The following is a 19,743-nucleotide window of genomic DNA, read 5'->3' as shown; positions in this document are numbered from 1 at the left end:
ATGGGGCATAATTCCTTCCACTGACACAAGTGACGGGCATAATTCCTTCCACTGACACAAGCGACGGGGCATAATTCCTTCCACTGACACAAGCGAATGGGCATAATTCCCTCCATTGACAACAAAAACGGGGCACTATTCCACCCACTGTCACTAACTAGTTTTCCCCCTTTTACCAAAGATCAGGCATTGTTTACATCCTTTAGCCACAGTATGGCCCCCCTAAAGTCTAAAGAACAGTAAACTGGCCCTTTATTTATAAAGTTTGGAGACCCTTGCTCTAGCACTTAAGTATTAAGTGTCAAAGATGTGCTCAAAGTACACTAAACATTTAAAGCTTAACTGAAGTGTAATTATACTGTACATTCTGAACAGGCATTACAATGACTTCCCTTATTCACCTCTGCAGCTAAGGGCATTGTGGAGAAATTATTCTTTATAATTCACAACAAAGGCTTTGAAATCTCATCTCTTTTTCCCTTTTCCTTCTATGGGGAGCAGAATCTTGAGAAACTGACAGCCTTTTATTGTAAAGGTGTTTTTAGTAGTCAGAAACTGACTGAAACCAGACTTTGGAGTCTTTGTTGTAAATGTAGAGAATCCTTGAGGATTTAACAGCTAGAGAGGTCACTGATCACTCCTTGAGCAAGTTATACTCATCTATCCACGCTCCCTCCCCACTCTGTTGGAGTTCTTGCTCTCTTTCTCTAAAGGAGGGTCTTCTGGGTATGGGGGGGGGGAGCAAGTGACCTTCCAAATGTGACAGTGCTCTGCCCTGAATGGGTAATTGTCAGACCCAAATGCTTTCATGTGGGGAGCAGTGATGGCATCCAACTTGGTAAGCACCATCACTATCCGACACCAGAACTTACCTGGGTTTGACTCCTACAGCAGGGAGGCAATGGGGGAGCATGAATTGGTGGGCACACCTTGTTAGGGAGGGGTTTTGTAGTGACAGTGATTCCTTAAAGCGCATTTAAACTCCACCCCCTTAAAAAAATATGAATACATATACGGTGTATATATATATATATATATATATATATATATATATATATATATATATATATATATGATTTTTTTTTTTTTTTTGCAGCTTACCAATCCTTGGATGTGAAACTTGCCTTAGTTTTATTTCTTCTGTTTTTTTTTTTTCCTTTTATATTCACCTGGTTTTGCTAAAGATAATTGTATCTATGGAGTGAACCATGTTGTCCCACAGGCTGGACTTTAAACAGGTTTGCCATTGTTCATCTCCATTATATGGTGGACTGATGGGATTGGTAATTTACAAAATAGTGGTAGCATTTTATACGTTTTTAGCTTATCGGAAGTGACAAGGACACTGCATTTCTGGCAAGATCAACAGTAATTTTCTTCTTATGAAAAAAACAAACCACTAAAGCCACCACATCTAGGGATTTGTAAGCAGCAATAGATTACATTTTTTTTTTGGGTGGGGGTTTAAGTACACTTTAAGAAGCATATTGCTGATTCAAGCAGACAAATCTGAAATATCAGTTTTCAGTGGAGTTTTCTTTAAATATATTTAGCAACATGAAGGTGGAAGCAACAGCAAATCTACCACTCCAGTCATTCATATACTGAGAATCTCTTTGCTTTAGGTCAGGTGTGATTATTACAGAGTGTCCTCATGCTCTGCAAGCCCAAGAGTGTTTTCACCTATGTTAGTGAAAAGCTCCAGTCATGATTTCTAAGCACCAGAAACAGTTTTTAAAATGTCTCCTGATCGCCATCACCTCCTCTTGTTCCCAGTCGTCAGGACTAAAGTTAGTGTCCTCTTCACAACTCTTCCTTTTTCAGGCTGCAGGTCTTACACACTCGCACTGGGTGATGCCACCCCCGTGAGGGGACCGGACGCTGATATTCAGAGCAAAGCTGGCAGAAGCCCTGGCCACAAGATCTGCAGTGATGTTTGTACATTTTAGGGGTGAATTGTATTTTACAGCTGTGGCAGTTGGTGATCTCCTGGTCTGGCACCCAGTAGCTGGGACGTGCTGCTTCCTTTACAAAATCTGTAAAATAGTGAGAGATTTCATTAGAGAATGACATAAGGGCTTTAAATATATGCTATGTTTGTGCTCTATATCAGTGTCTCTCAACCTTTTTTCAGTCAAGGCACCCTTTAAGAATAATGGACAATCTCGAGGCACTCCATTCTAAAATGTAAAAATGATTCCAATAGTGTTACATAATGCAGCAACATTCACAAGTCCAAGTAGGACGCCCAACATTAGAGGTGATTTATTCTTCCAAAGCAAACACACTTTTGCAAACTGGTACTGGTATTCCAATGTTTCTCTTCTCCCTCAGTTTTTTCTTCATCACTCAGCTAATGTGATCCCAGTGCTCATGGCGAGGGGCAGGGGAGGGACAAACAAGGATGCTTTGCAGATGACTGACATCCTCCTTATCAACTGATTATGCCAATGGTTGTTAGGATGCTGGCAGCTAGAAGATTGTAATGGTGCACAATGAAAACCTGTGCCTTGGTGCAACTAAACAGCAGGCTTTATCTACATGATGGTTTGTATACAATTTTTGAGCAATTTTTAGGCATTCTGCCAAGGCACCCCTGAAGAAACCTCAAGGCACCCCTGGTTGAAAAAGGCTGCTCTATATATACAGTCCTGCATGGTAAAGTGAATCTGTGCCAGGCTATGGTCATTTAGGTATTTACATATTCTTAACAAGAAGAAAACAAGCTTTAAAGTGGTTGTAAACTGCAGACATGAAATATGAACAAAGCATGTCCCTCTATGTATCAAACACAAGGCTCATGGGCCATTTTATGTGGCACTCACACCTCTCCTGCAGCTCTTCATTTCCGCTCCCACCGTGTCTCAACAGATGGCAGCAGAGAGTAGGGCAGAACTCCTCCTATGGATCCTGTGCCTCTCTGTGGAGCGGCAGCACACGCTCATCTCCACTTCCCCTGGTCTCAGCATTCAGCAGACCCCAGCCATTGCTTCCAGCCCTCCTCTAGTCCTCCTCCAGACCCTGCACTTTCTGCTTCCCAGCCCCACCAACAGCTTTTACCTGGCAGCAGCGCAAGGTAAGGGTACTGTGATGTAAGGGAGGGTGAGGGACTCTTGACTTCTGATGGTGGAGGGGCTCTTGACATCTGATGTAAGGAGGGGGGCGGTGTGCTCTGGACATCTGGTGTACAGATACAACTGGCCCTTTGAGGGGCAACCATAATGCTGATGCGGCCCGCATTGAAATCAAGATTGACACCCCTGCTCTATAGTATGTACCTGCATCAATCAAGAGCATTAAGTGTTGTTTCTATGTGCTGCCCCATTCTGTTATATGCTATATGCATGAGTCACTTCTGACAAGTTTTTTGGACACCAAGAGATAAAAAGCGGAGGGATCTCCAGCATACAGCCTGTGATTGAAAGCCTCAGCTCTGTTACTGTGTGAGGAGGGGTGTGTTCATTCCCTCCAAACAACTATTCTAGTTCTTCTCACTGAACTCTGCAGTGTGTAATATCAGTTCTCTGCCTCCTGTTTTCGGACAGCACAGACAAGCTTTATAAATTCTGAACTTTGAATGGATATAGAGAACAGAGGACTGCAGATAACCAGGTAACACTTATATAGGAGGATTTATTCAACTTCTGTGTATCTCCTGAGGCCAGTGACTCCACTGGGTATATGTAAAGATTTACAACCACTTTAAAACAAGCCCAAACATGCTAACAGCAGAAGCATTGTCAGGATTGTTCATTTTTCTCCCCTCATCATCTGTACAATGTAGCCGTGAGAATGGAAGCTGCAACACATCTGGTGAGTCCATGTCTGACAGGTGTAGATCTCGCACTGAATCAAATTCTAGAAGCGTTATCTTCCTTTTTATTGCCAGTAGCACAGCCGCCAAGGGCACAGTTTTATTTCAAGTGTACTGGCTCCAGAGCAAAATTATCTTTACATCATATCTCATAGGTTAAAAATATTACCCAAAGGATACTTCATTGCAGAAGACATCATGTCCAATGAGTTCTGAGCAATCTCTGTCACCTTGCGAGGTAACAAACTTTTGCCAACATCCTGAGTAGTACTTTGACCTGAAAATAAAATCAGGACATTAATGCTAGAAAACCATTGCATAAAAATCTACAAATTCTCCAAATCATTCAATGTCGATTTTGAGAGGTGAAAAATAGTAGGTTTAATATTTAACATTTGTAGTTATTCATTGTAACTTTCAAGAGTATCTAAAGCCAAAAGACGAATTAAAGTGTATCTAAGCCCAGTGGCTGCATTTTTTCAGAGCCGGTTCACACTGGGGCGACTTGTCAGGCAACCTGGTCGCCTGACAAGTCGCCGTGGGTCGCCTGCCATAGATTAGCACAGGACCCGTTCTAATAGGAGCGACACAAGTCGCTCCGACTTAGAAAAAGGGTCCTGTACTACTTTGGGGCGACCTGGAGCGACCTGCATTGACTTCAATGATATGAAGTCCGTGCATGTCTCTCCGAGGTCGCGGTGCGCGCTGTGCACCGCGACTTCACAGGTCACCCCGGCAAGTCGGGTCGCCTGTATGTGAACCGGCTCTTAGTCTTTCAATATTTTTATTATGTCTTAGACAATAAGTTAGTACAAAAATGCTTTCTTAGAATCAACACAATCTTTCCTCAGTCTTCTGCTTCTATGTTCACCTGGTGACCCTGCCAGTAACACTCTTCCTGCTCTAGGGTGGCTACACTCTCTCACTTTACTGTATCCAATAATGTCACTTCAAGGCAGTAAAACAGCTCCCCTTTCCTCTTCACCATATCATAGGGGAAAGGTGTTGTACAGTGACAGTCCACAGAGATAGTTGAGTGCAACTTAATAGGGCAGCACAGGCAGACTATAAGGGAAGTTATCCACACGTGATTTCTGTCAGGATTAACTTTTTTTGCTAATTATTTACAGTATCTCACAAAAGTGAGTACACCCTTCACATTTTTGTAAATATTTTATTATATCTTTTCAGGTGACAACACTGAAGAAATTACACTTTGCTACAATGTAAAGTAGAGTGTACAGCTTGTATAACAGTGTAAATTTGCTGTCCCCCTCAAAATAACTCAACACATAGCCATTAATGTCTAAACCGCTGGCAAAAAAAGTGAGTACACCCCTAAGTGACAATGTCCAAATTAGGCCCAAAGTGTCAATATTTTGTGCAGCCACCATTATTTCCCAGCACTGCCTTTACCCTCTTGGGCATGGAATTCACCAGAGCTTGACAGGTTGCCATTGGAGTCCTCTTCCACTCCATGATGACATCACAGAGCTGGTGGATGTTAGAGACTTTGCACTCCTCTACCTTTCTTTAGAGGATGCCCCACCGATGCTCAATAGGGTTTAGGTCTGGAGACATGCTTGGCCAGTCCATCACCTTTACCCTCAGCTTCTTTAGGAAGGCAGTAGTCATCTTGGAGTTCTGTTTGGGGTCCTTATGTTGGAATACTGTCCTGCGGCCCAGTCCTTGAAGGGAGGGGATCATGCTCTGCTTCAGTATGTCACAGTACATGTTGGCATTCATTGTTCCCTCAATGAATGGTAGCTCCCCAGTGCAAGCAGCACTCATGCAGCCCCAGACCATGACACCGCCACCACCATGCTTGACTGTAGGCAAGACACACTTGTCTTTGTACTCCTCACCTGGTTGCAGCCACACACACTTGACACCATCTGAACCAAATTATCTGGGTCTCATCAGACAATAGGAAATGGTTCCAGTAATCCATATCCTTAGTCTGCTTGTCTTCAGCAAACTGTTTTCAGGCTTTCTTGTGCATCATCTTTAGAAGAGGCTTCCTTCTGGGACGACAGCCATGCAGACCAATTTGATGCAGTGTGCGGCGTATTGTCTGAGCACTGACAGGCTGACCCCCCACCCCTTCAACCTCTGCAGCAATGCTGGCAGCACTCATATGTATATTTGCCAAAGACAACCTCTGGATAGGACGATGAGCACGTGCACTGGACGACCATGGCGAGGCTTGTTCTGAGTGGAACCTGTCCTGTTAAACGGCTGTATGGTCTTTGCCACCGTGCTGCAGCTCAGTTTCAGGGTCTTGGCAATCTCCTTATAGCTTAGGCCTTCTTTATGTACAAAAGAAAGAAACATATAAAAAGATATACGAATCAATTGTTTCTATTTAGAGTAGAGGGACGTTATGGAGTTGGTCCGATCCACAATGCCATACTCGCATCTTTGACCCCCTCCAGGGTCATCTCATGGGGGATCTCTGCCTCTGATGCTTTGGTCAACTTGATACCATGGATCTCAATGCTAACTATCTTTGATTGTTAGGTGAGCATTTAAATCTCATTATGTGCTTATGTCTTGCTAGATATAAAGCACATTCTACTCTAAATAGAAACAATTGATTCGTATATCTTTTTATATGTTTCATTCTTTTGTGACTAAAGGATACATCAATCAACCACATTTGTTCCTGAGGAAGCCACCTTACAATAAATTGGTAAAATGCGTCGAACCATATGACTTCTTATGATTGTGTATTACCATATGACTTTCAATGATTGTACCCTGATTTGTTATCTGATTCATCATTGCTAAAGCAACGTAATGTATTGAAACTGTTTCATGTTTTTATCTATTAATAAACTATTTTGAATGTTTTTACATTCAGGTGTGCTCACTCTTGCCATACCCAATCCAATAAAGTCCTACGGTCTCCTATCAAAATACCTGTTTGATTATATTACACAAAATATATATATTTTTTTTTGTTAATGAAAAAAGCTATTTGGTCCAGTAAGAATTTTTTTAGAACTTCAGACTTCTTTTTCTAGAATTTCTGTAGAGATTCTTAAAATCTCTACATGTCACTGATATCAGGGATGCCAGTTCATCTATTTCAAGTAGTTGTGAAGGCTAAAGGTTTTTTTCATGTCACTCACTTTTCACAGGCCCTTTATTGTGACACTGCTTGCAGACCCGTACAGGGGATGGTCCCCAGCCTCGGTCAGGAACGGGCATAGTCTGATTGGAGCAGCTGTGACAGAAACCTTCTCCGCATGATCGGCAATGATGCTTCCTCTCAGTAGGCATGAATTCTTTCCTGCAACCATGACACGCCTAGAAGAGAATAGAACATGTCATGAATTATGGAACTAAACATATCAGGAAAACTGAGGAAACACAGGAAAGATGCAGAGAAAATGGAAAAGTGTAGAACGTGTGTGATTGAGAGAATTTCGGGGTTGTTCACAAGATACAAAGGTTTCATAACATGCTTTATAAAGTACATTACAGGAAGGCATGGTATATGTGTATTGCTGTGATATGCCAGACTGACCGCACCATACTACCCCCCTCTCCCCGGACCACACCAGGCCGCACACCATACCTACCCCCCCCCCATCGCCGGATCACTCAGCCTGCCTGGATATGTGGAGGGAGGGCAGGCAGTAGCAGCACACGGCGATGGCGGCTTCGGCTTCTTCCCCCTGTCTTCTGCGTCTCCTTCCTCTTCCTCCTCCTCCATGGCTTCTCCTTTCAGCCAATCGGGAAACGGGTCTCAGACCCGCTTTCTGATTGGCCAGGAGGAGGATCCGTGTGACAATAGCGAAAATTCATTCGCTATTTTCACACAACTGGCTGGGCTCCTGCACCCCGAGCCCACCCTTTTTTTTTAGCCTATTATTAATCACATGCTAAAAAAAAAAAAAAAAAAACCCATTGAAATCCATGCGTCCGGCGCCCCACATGTAGATAAGGGGGATGCATTTGTATTCAGCCCCCTTCACTCTGATGCTTCTAACTAAAATCTAGTGGAACCAATTGCCTTCAGAAATCACCTAATTAGTAAATAGAGTCAACCTGTGTTTAATTTAATCTCAGTATAAATACAGCTGTTCTGTTAGGCTGTGGAGAAGTTTAAAGCAGGCTTAGGTTATAAAAAATACCCCAAACTTTGAACATCTCACGGAGCACTGTTCAATCCATCATCCGAAAATGGAAAGAGTATGGCTCAACTGCAAACCTACAAGACATCGCCTCCACCTAAACTGACAGGCTTGGCAAGGAGAGCATTAAACAGAGAAGCAGCCAAGAGGCTTATGGTAACTCTGGAGGAGCTGCAGGAGATCCACAGCACAGATGGGGGAATCTGTCCACAGGACAACTATCAGTCATGCACTCCACAAAGGACAAAGGACGTTTCTTGGCAGCTTCCTCTCAGGAAGGATCTGCTGTCCCATGGGACCGATCTTTCATCCTGGAGCGGAGAAAACGCCGGTGACTGGCACATATTGGAAGGTGAATGTAGGTAACCTTGATATTGATAGAGGCGAGGAAATCCCCCTGACGCAGGGATGCCACCACCGTTCGAATGGACTCCATTCTGAACTTCTGTACCTGCACAAAGCAGTTTAGCCATTGAGGTCCAGGATTGGACACACTTTGCCTTTCTTCCTGGGAACTGTGAACAGGTTTGAGTAAAAACCCTGAAAATGTTCAGAGGTCGGACCTGGTACAATCACCCTTTGAAGTAACAGGTCTTGTACCGCCCCAAACAGGCCCTGTCAGCGGTCTGGGGACAGGCACAATTTGGAAGGAAAAAACCTTGCCAGGGAACAAGAGCGAAACTCGATCTTGTAGCCGGACCGAATGAAACCAGTGAAGAAGTCCCCCCACCCCCGATAGGGATGAGGGCGCACCTTCATGCAGAAGGAGCCTTTTCCCCAGGTCTGGAGAAGCCCGCTCTCGGCTTGCCAGACCAGGTTCGCTTGGATCCTCAGAAGAGGCCCTGAAAGGCTTTGAGCCCTTGTCAGTTGACCCTGAAGGATGAAAAAACGTCTTATGAGCTGAGAAGGAAGGCCCACGTCTACAACTAGGTTCCTTGCCCTTAGTAGCCTGCGGAAGAAACAGGCGATCTCCTTGAAAAGGAAGATCAGTCAAGGCCTTTTTTGAACTCTGATCCGCAGACCAGCACTTGAGCCAAAAAAACATGCCGAAGAACCACTGCCAAAACAGAAAGGCGAGCCATCAGGGGAGCCGCATCCAAAGAAGCTTCACAGATAAACTGCAGCCCCTGGATCAGCTGGTCCACCAGCTCGGCAAAGGCAGGGGGGAGCTGTTCCCTCTCCAGGTCACGGTGAGCTTAGCCCACTCAGTCAGAGTTTGTGACACTAGGGCAATGGTGAATACTGGCCTCATTGCCGAAATAGCCAAAGCCTCTGCCTTTCGATCAGCTGGATCTTAAAGGCCGGGGACTGTTCAACCGGAATCATGGTTGCCTTGTTTAATCTGGAAACCAGAGAGTCCACCACTGGTGGCACATTCCACCCCTTAAGAAGGGACTCCTCATGGGAGTAACGCCTAGTAAAGCGTTTAGGGACCCCCACGGGGAAGCTTTGGTCATCCCCACTCTTTAGCGACAATTCTGTCAAAATAGGCAGGGAAAGGAAACACCTTTGCCACTTTGAATGGCTTGTGAGGGCCAAAGGACACCTGCGCCCGCAGCTTCAGCTGCATCCTCCATCTTCATGGTCTAATGCACAGATACAATCAGTGCAGCCACCAGCGCCTTTTCATGCGTGGTCGCAGACGTAGAGGAATCATCCTTACTATCAGAGGATTCCAGGCACGTGGTTACAGACCCATCAGGGTGACCCACGTCCGCAGAGGCCGAATCAGATCCAGGATCTGATGAGACAAATGAGGCAGGGGAAGGTGGGGGCGCTTTTTGCTAGCCCATCGCCCGCAAGCCATCTCCACCCAGGACTCCAGGACCGCCGCCAGTGCATGGGCGGATGGTTGGGACCCAGAGCGTGGATCAGGTGGGGAAATGTGCTCCAAAGACTCCATGAATCACCAAGTGGACCCCACAAAAAAGTGTAAAACACTGCTAAGGGACAACCCTCAACGCGCTGGCAGCACCATCTGGTCTCCAGGCACAAAAACACCAAGCGAGCAGAGAGGGAGAGGACCCCACCAGACTCACCACCCACAAAAACAGGCACCTGCAGCCACCAAGAGAATCTGAACTACATGTGCGGCGATCAGAAAGTAAAATGATCCAGGAGTCAGCACCAGGGGACGAGGAGGGGCTCCCACCGCCCACGGGGCTCCACTATCATGGCTGCCGCTATTTCCAATAGCAAACCACAACAAAATGGCCGCCGGACTACACAAACATGGCTGCCGTGTATAGAAACACAAAGGCTATTACAAAATGGTGGCCCCACACGACACCATGAGGTGTACAGGGACCCAGGAGGGAGACCAGGCCTCAAGGACAGATCCTGGCAGGACGAGGGACCCTGGCAGGAGCCCCCACCAGATACAACTCCCCTATGCACAAAACGATTGTCTGGTCACTGGCGGCGCAGCCCCCCTGCCCCCATCGCCAGTTAGTGCCCTGCCCCCATCTTAGGAAAGTCGCCAGACCACCCAAATAGCCCCTGCATGGAGGGGGGAGCAGAATGATTGACTTGGCAAGGGAGGGGGCTGCCTGCGGGAAGGAGGGGAACCCGGGGGTCCGACCGTTCCAAGGAGGGGCCCACGTCCACCCCAAAACTCTCCAGGGGAAGAGGGGGGACAGCTACTCACCATACCAGGAACCAGGCTCCGGACAGAACCCCTCTCCATCGAAATGGGGGGCTATCAGCCAGAAGGGATTCTGCGACTCAGGCTAAAACCCGACCGTATGTGCCCTCACGAGACATTTACCTCACAGGACAGCTCCTGTCCAGGGGGGTATGTCGCGGCCAACCTAGCACAGAGCTGAGTTCTGCACGCGCTCGCTGGGCAAACTGGGGTGACCACTTGATGTAGATTATCCAGCCTGTCGCCCAGTCCAGCAGTTGATTGTAGATCTCACAGGAAAAAATCTAGGAGAAAAACATTTTCTATCTAAAAAGTTTTGGCAGGACTAAAGATCCCAGCAAGGAAATAGGCCCTTACTCCTGACTAGGCAGAAAAAAAACTGATTGGCTATAGCAGAGAGAGGGATTATTCCCCCGGGACTGCCCATGGGTGTAGCCAGAATTATTTTCTGCCCAGTGTCCTATTCCTGTAGGGGGCAGAAAAAAAACAATGGTTATGAATATCAGGAGCTGTGTCCGTCAATGAACGAAAGAGAAACTTGCTTTTTTATTCAAAAACAGCTTACAAAAACAAAATTAGATAAAAAGTGGACACTCGAGGAAGGAAAAAACTTACAGTAATCTCAGCATTTGGTCGCCAATAGGCAGGAGCCACATTATCGATTAGCCATGAGGTGACCATATTGGTGGGGCCGGTGCTGTACTCATTCACAGACTGGAAGACTAAGTTCACTCCATCGAGCACACGCTGGGCTGCATTGTGTTGGTCCAGGGAGTAAGAATCACTCTGTAACAGAAAACACATTTACAGGAGTAATAAAGCGTACACATCTGACTCAGCCACGGGTCTGATACTGGTCTATTAAATCTGAACCTTTCCTCCACTCGGATGTTCTCAAACCAAAAATCCTGATTAAGGGCCTGCACCATCAGCCTGCTTTTACCACTATTATCCAGAAAATGGTTCACATGTGATCCATCAGAGATTACTTTCACTTTACTATGAAGGCCTTGACTTCTTGGCCCACCAGCTTATTGCTTAATGAGAGTGCCTTACTAGCCAGCAAAACTAAACTAAATGGCCAATGCCCAGTTCCGGGGTATAGCCTATAGGGAATGAGCAACTTTTTTCTCAACGTTCAACTTCCTGTTAATGGTGCATATTTCCCATAAGTCAAGTTGTATGCATTGTGCTTACTACCTATATAATTCTTTATGTACACAAAGGCTTCAGAGATATAAATTGTGTCCTTATAGTGTATGTATAGCCAAAACATATTTTGTTTAGTTTTTTTAATAGAATAGGGAATCAGTTTTTTTATGTCTGTGCCTTGCTGGGTAGACTTTCCTTCACCTTCTGTCCTTGAAATGCAACAGAGAGCAACAGCAAAACCTCAAAGTGATTAGAAGATTTCTCCTTACCTCTTTCTCTCATGACAATGGTAAGATTTAGCATTTTGTTGTACGTTATTTATTGGTGACAATGGTCACCAGGACAAACAGATGGTAAAACTATGCAGTGGGACACAGAGAGCAATAAAAAATTGGAAGGTGGTTTAATCCTTCACTACTCTATCCAACACAAAAAAGTTTTGCCTTTATATACAGTATATCTTAAAGCGGAGTTCCACCCAAATGTGGAACTTCCGCTCATTTGCTTCCTACACATTTGGCACCTTTAAGGGGGGAGGGGGGGGGGGGGGAAACGGGTACCTGTAGGTACCATTCACCACTTCCGAGAACGGCGCCGCGGCGAAGAGAGGACCCCTCCTCCTACCCTCCGCCGCTGAGCCAATCCGAATCTGTAGCGTGCTTCGCGCATGTGCAGTAGGGACCCGCCCGTGAAGCCCCAAAGCTTCACTGCCGAGTTCCTTTACCGGCAATGGCGGTGGGAGCACCCGACAGCAGATGGAAACATCGGCTGGGGTGCCGACATCGCTGGACTCCAGGACAGGTGAGTGTCCTAATATTAAAAGTCAGCAACTACAGTATGTGTAGCTGCTGACTTTTAATTTTTGGAGGCGGGGGAGGAACTCCGCTTTAAGAAATTTTAGAAGTTCATTGCTATGGGTATCCGTCTACAGTGATATACAGGGATTTCCAAAATGCTAACAAAATGTTTCCCACTGGAAAGAGTGGATACTTTACATGTCTGCATACAAGCTCTTTATTTTAGCTGTTTAAAGTGGAACTTAATGTGGAAGTTTAGGCAAAAACTAACCTACTCTCTGACACATTCTAATGAGGACTAATTTATCTAGCCCTGTAAAGCAAAAAATGCTGTACTTACCTGTTCTGTAGCCGATCCGGTTGCAGATGCTGTGTCCAGGAGAGAAGCAATAGCTGGGAAATGATGTCACCCATAGAGTTTCTATGGGGCTCTTGTTGTTAGCTGCCTCTCCTGCTCACACCTACACAGTGAAGCTGCCACTGACAGCACAGAATGGGACCGGACGGGAGTGGCTGCAGAACAGGTCAGTACAGCAATTTTTTTCTTTACAGGGCTAGATAGATTAGTTTTAGAATGTGAGAGAGAGTAGGATTATAGTAAGTTTTTTGCCTACACTTCCACTTTACCCATCAATTTAACTGTTTTCCAAAACAATTATATTCAAGGCATGTGAATGATAACTGTCCCCGTTGCTTACTTTCTCAACCAAACTGTCAAGCCATCAAATGGCTGGTGTTATAACTGATCAAAAGAGCAGCACCATGGCAACTTCTGGTCAAACAGAGGTTAGGATGGCAGCTTCCTGGATAGGAGATTTTAGTTCTGCCTTAAAGCCAAACTCCATGTTTGATTTAACTTTATATAGTTAAAGTGTATGTAAACACCATTCATGAAATTTACCCTGGGCACATATTTCTGTAGTGCTTACTTATCTCTCTCCAAAACCCAAAGTCTTGTGTCTTTCTGCTGCTCCGTTCCTCTGTTATCAGCATGATAACATCTGACAAGTTCTACGACACAGGAGATAAAAGCAGCTGGAAATTTGTGTCGGGGTTGGTGTATAGAGATAGATTAGCAGAGATCAGGTGTATTCACAGCACAGTTCTGCATGTTTCTTCCCTCCTCTGCCTATGTGGAGGGGGGGTTATGTGCCTTTCCTGTAATCATCTCACACACAGTGTATGCCAAGACTCCACACCCAGTGCTGGAACAAGAAGAAAAAACTCTAACACAATGTTTACTTTCTAAACCATCTAGAAAGCTGAAGAGAGCAAATATACAAAAAAATAATGTATGTAGGAAGATTTGTTTAATCTCTGTGTATCATCTGAGGCTGCTTACTTCACTGGGTATATGTGAGGGTTTACATCCACTTTAACCACTTGCCAACTGGCGCACGACTATGTACTGCGGCAGTCAGCCTCTCCTGGGCAAAGTGACGTATGGGTACGTCACTTGCCCACGAGCTTGTAGGGGGCGAGGCTGCACCCCCAGCGGCGCGCTCTAGCCCCCGCTCCTTCTCTTCCTTCCTTGCGCGTGTGACCGGCGACTCCGTTGTCCGCCGGCCACTCGCGATCTCGCTCAGGAGAGGGAGAAAGACAGACGGCTGATGTAAACACAGCCGTCTGTCATTCTCCATAAGATCATCACTGAGGCTATGCAATCCTGCTATGTAGGATCGTATGTCTCTGTGATGATCTTACAAGCCACGCCCCCTGACCGTTAGAATCACGCCCCTAGAGACACACTTAACCCTTTAATCACCAATAAAGTTAACCCCTTCCCTGCCAGTGTCATTTTTACAGTAACAGTGCATATTTATAGCACTGATTACTGTAGTATGTCACTGGTACCCCCAAAAGTGTAAAAAATGTCAGTTCGGGGTCCGAGCTGTCCGCTGCAATGTCGCAGCACCGCAAAAAAAAAAAAAAATGCAGATCGCCGCCATTACTAGTTAAAAAAAAAAAAAAAGACATAAATCTTTCCTGTAGTTAGTAAACGCGATAACTTTTGCGCAAACCAATCAAAATACGCTTTTTGCGATTTTCTTTACCAAACATAGGTAGCATAAAACAAATTGGCCGAAAATGTTAAAAAATTTTGATTTTTACATTTTTTTTGGGGGGAATTTCATATACAAAAATGTGAAAAATATTGCTATTTTTGCAAAATTTACGCTCTTTTTTTGTTTATAGCGCGTGAACAAAAAATCGCACAGGTGATCAAATACCACCAAAAGAAAGCTCTGTTTGTGGGAAAAAAAGGACGCCAAATTCGTTTAGATACAGCGTCGCATGACCGCGCAATTGTCCGTTAAAGTCACGCAGTGCCGAATCGCAAAATACCCCCTGGTCAGGAAGGAGGTAAAATCTTCCGGGGCTTAAGTGGTTAAATCTAAACAATTTCCTTCAACAACAGGTGTGCTTGCTGTCACTGCTGTATAGGCTGTATGCGGCATCAGCTACATACAGTATACAGCGCTGTGTTCCGACAACATGGCCAATACTTATCCCATTTCTGGAACATAAATTGGTTTAAGCTGAGCACTGCTCAGCCATTCAGAGGAAGCCTTATATGATCCAAATGCCAAACTATCAAGCATCAGGTAAATAGGGAGAGTGCCTGACATATCTCAGGAACACAATTACATTGGGCAAAAACAAACTTCAAACTTCAGTCTGGCCTTTCTGTTAATATCCCCAAAACAATTGCTGGGGCTTCCGCTTCCACACATAAATGTGATAATCACTGCACCAAAGCCAAACATTCTCAGATTAAACAATGGCCATTTTGTCTACATGTACTTTTACCAGCCATTATTTACTTCTTTGGGTTTTTGATACTTTCTGAAAAACAAAAGTTGCCTTTGTATACTGTAAGAAGAGAATTATATACCGTAATCATATGGTCAGGCAAAAACTCTTCTATAAAAAGGGAATCTATGTAATACAGCTAAAAGAAAAAAAGGCGTATTTAGAGAATGTATAAGATTTATAAAAAGCCTCTTAGTTTTATTTGAGGAGAAGATTAACATCGTTTCACACAATCTTATATATTCAGAATGTTATCTTTAATGGCTGTGGTGTATAAATGCAGAAGAGAACGGTGCTAATCCAGTGTTAGGTAAGCAGCCTAGCTGTTGCTGGACATCCAGAAAATAATAATGGTCCGTGCACACATACAGAGATGCTTACTTACCACTAATCATCATCCTTCTCTAATATATAGCACAGCTGAATAGGACAACATCCATTTACCTCTGACCAGACGTGTCTAACTTCTTGTCGTACAACAGATCCATCCGGATCTCTATTTCCATACCAGTACTGCCGGCTACGATAGATAATCCCGCAAACACGGCACTCCAAGACATACCTGCAGTTGGGATATACAGAAGTTCTGGATCTCATTATATTTGTCAAAATTTGAAATACAAATTTTCAGTTTTAACACTGTGGACTTTACTTACAGTACCTTGGAAAAAGTATTCATACCCCTTCAAATATTCCACATTTTGTCATAGTGGTACATAATTGTGAAGAGGATAGAGAATGAGAAATGTTTTTTTACAAATTTCTAGAAGTGTGGCGTGCATTTATATTCAGCCCCCTTTACTCCGATATCCCTAACTAAAATCTAGTGGAACCAATTGCCTTCAGAAGTCACCTAATTAGTAAATAGACTGTGTGTAATTTAATCTCAGTATAAATACAGCTGTTCTGTGACACCCTCAGAGGTTTGCTAGAAAACCTTCATGAACAAACAGCATCATGAAGGCCAATGAACACACCAGACAGATCAGGGATAAAAATATGGAGAAGTTTAAAAGCAGGGTTAGGTTTTAAAAAAATATCCCAAGCTTTGAACATCTCATGGAGCACTGTTCAATCCATCATCTGAAAATGGAAAGAGAATGGCACAACTGCAAGCCTATTAGGACAAGGCCGTCCACCATTAATCAGAGAAGCAGCCAAGAGGCCCATGGTAATTCTGAAGGAGCTGCAGAGATCCACAGTTCAGGTGGGAGAACCTGTCCACAGGACAACTATTAGTCGTGCACTCCACAAATCTGGCCTTTATAGAAGAGTGGTAAGAAGAAAGCCATTGTTGAAAGAAAGCCATAAAAAGTCCTGTTTGCAGTTTTCGAGAAGCCAGTGGGGGACACAGTAAACATGTTTTAAAAGGTGCTCTGGTCAGAGGAGACCAAAAGTGAAAATTTTTACCTAAAAGCAAAACGCTATGTGTGGCAGAAAACTAACACTGCACATCACCCTGAACACACCATCCCCACTGTGAAATATGGTGGCGGCAGCATCACGTTGTGTGTTGTGGGGATGATTTTCCTCAGCAGGGACAGGGAAGCTGGTCAGAGTTGATGGGAAGATGGATGGAGCCAAACACAGGGCAATCTTAAGAGAAAACCTATTAGTCTGCAAAAGGCTTGAGACTGGGGTTGAGGTTCACCTTCCAGCAGGACAACAACCTTAGAAAAAAAGCTGTTCATTCGAAGGGATTGCATGAGGACTCGAGGGCATACAATGCGATTAGAGGAGAAGCGTTTTAACCTCAGGCAACGCGGGGGGTTCTTTACTGTTAGGGCAACAAGATTGTGGAATTCTCTACCACAAGAGGTGGTTTCTGCGGGTAGTATGGTGGCTTTCAAAAGACTCTTAGACTTACATCTCAAGGATCAGAACATTCAGGGGTATGGGAGATGATTACAGCCACACATGCCTACACAGGTTGAACTGGATGGACTATTGTCTTTATTCAACCTCACCTACTATGTAACTATGTAATACTATGTATGTAACCTGCCAGAACTACAATGGAATGGTTTAGATCAAAGCATATTCATGTGTTAGAATGGTCAAGTCAAAGTCCAGACCTAAATCCAATTGAGATTCTAAGGCTTGAAAATTGCTGTTCATAGATGCTATCGATCCAATCAGAGAGCTTGAACTATTTTGCAAAGAAAATAGGGAAAACAATGTCACTCTCTAGATGTGCAAAGCTGGTAGAGACATACCCAAAAAGACTTGCAACTGTAATTGCAGTGAAAGGTGGTTCTACAAATTATTGACTCAGGAAGGCTGAATATAAATGCAGGCCACACTTTTCAGATATTTATTTGTAAAAAAATTTGAAAACCATTTATCCTTTTCCTTCCACTTCACAAATATGTGCCACAAAATCCCACTAAAATACATTTACGTGGCCGGGGCTCCACTGATACAGGTGGTTGACAGAAGACTTTCAGACTGGACATCTCCATTGACCCAGGTGACCATCACGGTATGGGATAGATTGACTATTCAAGGGGAGTACACTACTAGGACTTCCCCACTGACACCTCTCAGTCGCTTTCCGTGGTTTCCCCCAGGAGAGGATATCATTTTTTTCTGCTCTTGGGGTACGGATGAAAATACATTGCGCGTTAAATTTGCTCCTGAGGGGCAGTTACTGCCAGTGGCTATTCTGCAACTGTTATGGGGACTTATCAATGTCATCCTGGAGGCATGGTCATTTGGACTTTTTAAATTACAGCTGGACATTACGCCCACAGGGTACGTTATCCCCCTTTGAATCCTGGTGTGTACGGCCCTTAGACTCTAGACATTTTCTATCACACATATATAAGTATGTGTATGTGTTTGGGGCATATTCACAGACAAATCCATATTTTATCAAAGAATGGGAGAGGTAGTTGGGGACTGAGTTTTCTCCTCCACAGATCCAGAAAATTGTGCACCTGGCCCATCAGTACTCGCATTAAAGAATCCTTGTACAAATTCTTGATTAGGTGGTACAGAACAACCTCCCACCTTACTCAGGTGTTTCCAGGGTCTGATCCTAGTTGTTGATGTGGCTGCTCCCAACTTGGTACATTCCTTCATCTTTGGTAGGATTGCCCAAAGATTAGGGTTTTCTAAGTCAGAGCGACTTGTGGCGCTCCTATTAGAACGGGTCCACAGCTTCTCTATGCCAGGTGACCTACGGTGACCTGTCAGGCGACCAGGTCGCCTGACAGGTCGCCCCAGTGTGAACGGGGGCTCATACTTCTAGTATTGTTCCTCTTTTACCAATATTTAATTTATCTTATTGTATCATTGTTTTGTACAAACTTTCAATAAATAAAGTTTATTTAAAAAAAAAAAAAAATAGAATACATTTACGTTTTTAACATGATAAAATGTGGAAAATTTCAAGGGGTATAAATACTTTTCCAAGGCACTGTAATGCATGAAAATGTGGTGCAAAGACCTTTAATTTTGAATTAATCGATCATTTTACACAAACCTACTAAATGGACATAATTGAAGCTGAATTCCAGGTATGGATTTTTTTTTTTTGCAGTTACATTGGTCCAGCTTGGACTAATGTAAATATACATATTTCATACCTGGTTGACCCCTTTGTAACAGAAGAATCCCTGCAGTACCCCAGGCTACATTTTTGATCCTCATTGTTTTCCAGGTGCTCTGCTCCTGTGCTGAGTGGCTGCCCTGTTGCACAGTAACCACAGGTGGTCATTCCCTTGGCATTGATGCCATTTTTCTCAATGAATGCAAAGTGTTCTCTGACTGGACCAGGTGGACAAGTGGGCAGTACTGTCGCAATACCCACCTCGTCCAATCAGAGAATGCTTTGCATTTATTGAGAAGAATGCAAGATGTTTTCTGAAAGGCACTCAAATCAAGCGAGTGACCCTCTGTGCTTACTATGCAGCAGGGCAGCCACTTGGCACAAGACCCACAAGACAATGGTGGCTACTACATTGATTCTCTGCTTCCACGGAATCAGCCAGGTAGGAAATATGTATATTTACATTGGCCCATGTTGGACCAATGTAGTTGTGCTGAAAAAAACAAAAACATATCTGGAATCCACCTTTAACATGTGACATCTGTACAACAGTACATTAAATGAAAATCAAAAAATGACAACGTACCCAGACCAAGCAAATTTCGCAAGGCCCAGCAAAGGACTGTCTGTGGACGCCACACTTTTGGGGATTACAATCAGCTCTCTTCCACCCTCATAACATCGCTATTGAAAAAGAACAAGAAGCAATAATTATTTTAGCCTTAGATGGAAAGATCCACTTGAATTCTTCAAGTTTTATTAATCCGTATATATTTCTAGTATTTATATTTATTTTGCTATCCAAAATGAAGAATATTTTGTCTTCT

At 44.1% G+C, this 19,743-nt stretch overlaps 1 protein-coding gene across 1 annotated transcript in view; it reads right to left on the bottom strand.

Annotated features, from left to right (window-relative positions):
* Positions 1-1,495: 1,495 nt before the first annotated feature.
* Positions 1,496-19,743, bottom strand: part of LOC309560195 (zinc finger FYVE domain-containing protein 1-like) — a 54,148-nt gene continuing 35,900 nt past the window's right edge. The window contains exons 6-12 of the mRNA XM_082263768.1: positions 19,503-19,600; positions 15,808-15,925; positions 11,216-11,386; positions 6,949-7,126; positions 3,984-4,091; positions 1,589-2,036; positions 1,496-1,537 (exon numbers count right to left, since the gene is read on the bottom strand). Coding sequence (XP_082119894.1) covers positions 1,804-2,036; positions 3,984-4,091; positions 6,949-7,126; positions 11,216-11,386; positions 15,808-15,925; positions 19,503-19,600 — 906 coding nt within the window. The 3' untranslated portion in view covers positions 1,496-1,537; positions 1,589-1,803. The remainder of the gene's footprint in view (positions 1,538-1,588; positions 2,037-3,983; positions 4,092-6,948; positions 7,127-11,215; positions 11,387-15,807; positions 15,926-19,502; positions 19,601-19,743) is intronic.

Source organism: Pelophylax lessonae, assembly GCF_965119305.1.
Source record: "Pelophylax lessonae genome assembly, chromosome: 7".
NCBI classification, from domain to species: domain Eukaryota; kingdom Metazoa; phylum Chordata; class Amphibia; order Anura; family Ranidae; genus Pelophylax; species Pelophylax lessonae.
Note: the sequence above shows the minus strand (reverse complement) of the source record. Positions and strands in the feature narration are given on the sequence as shown.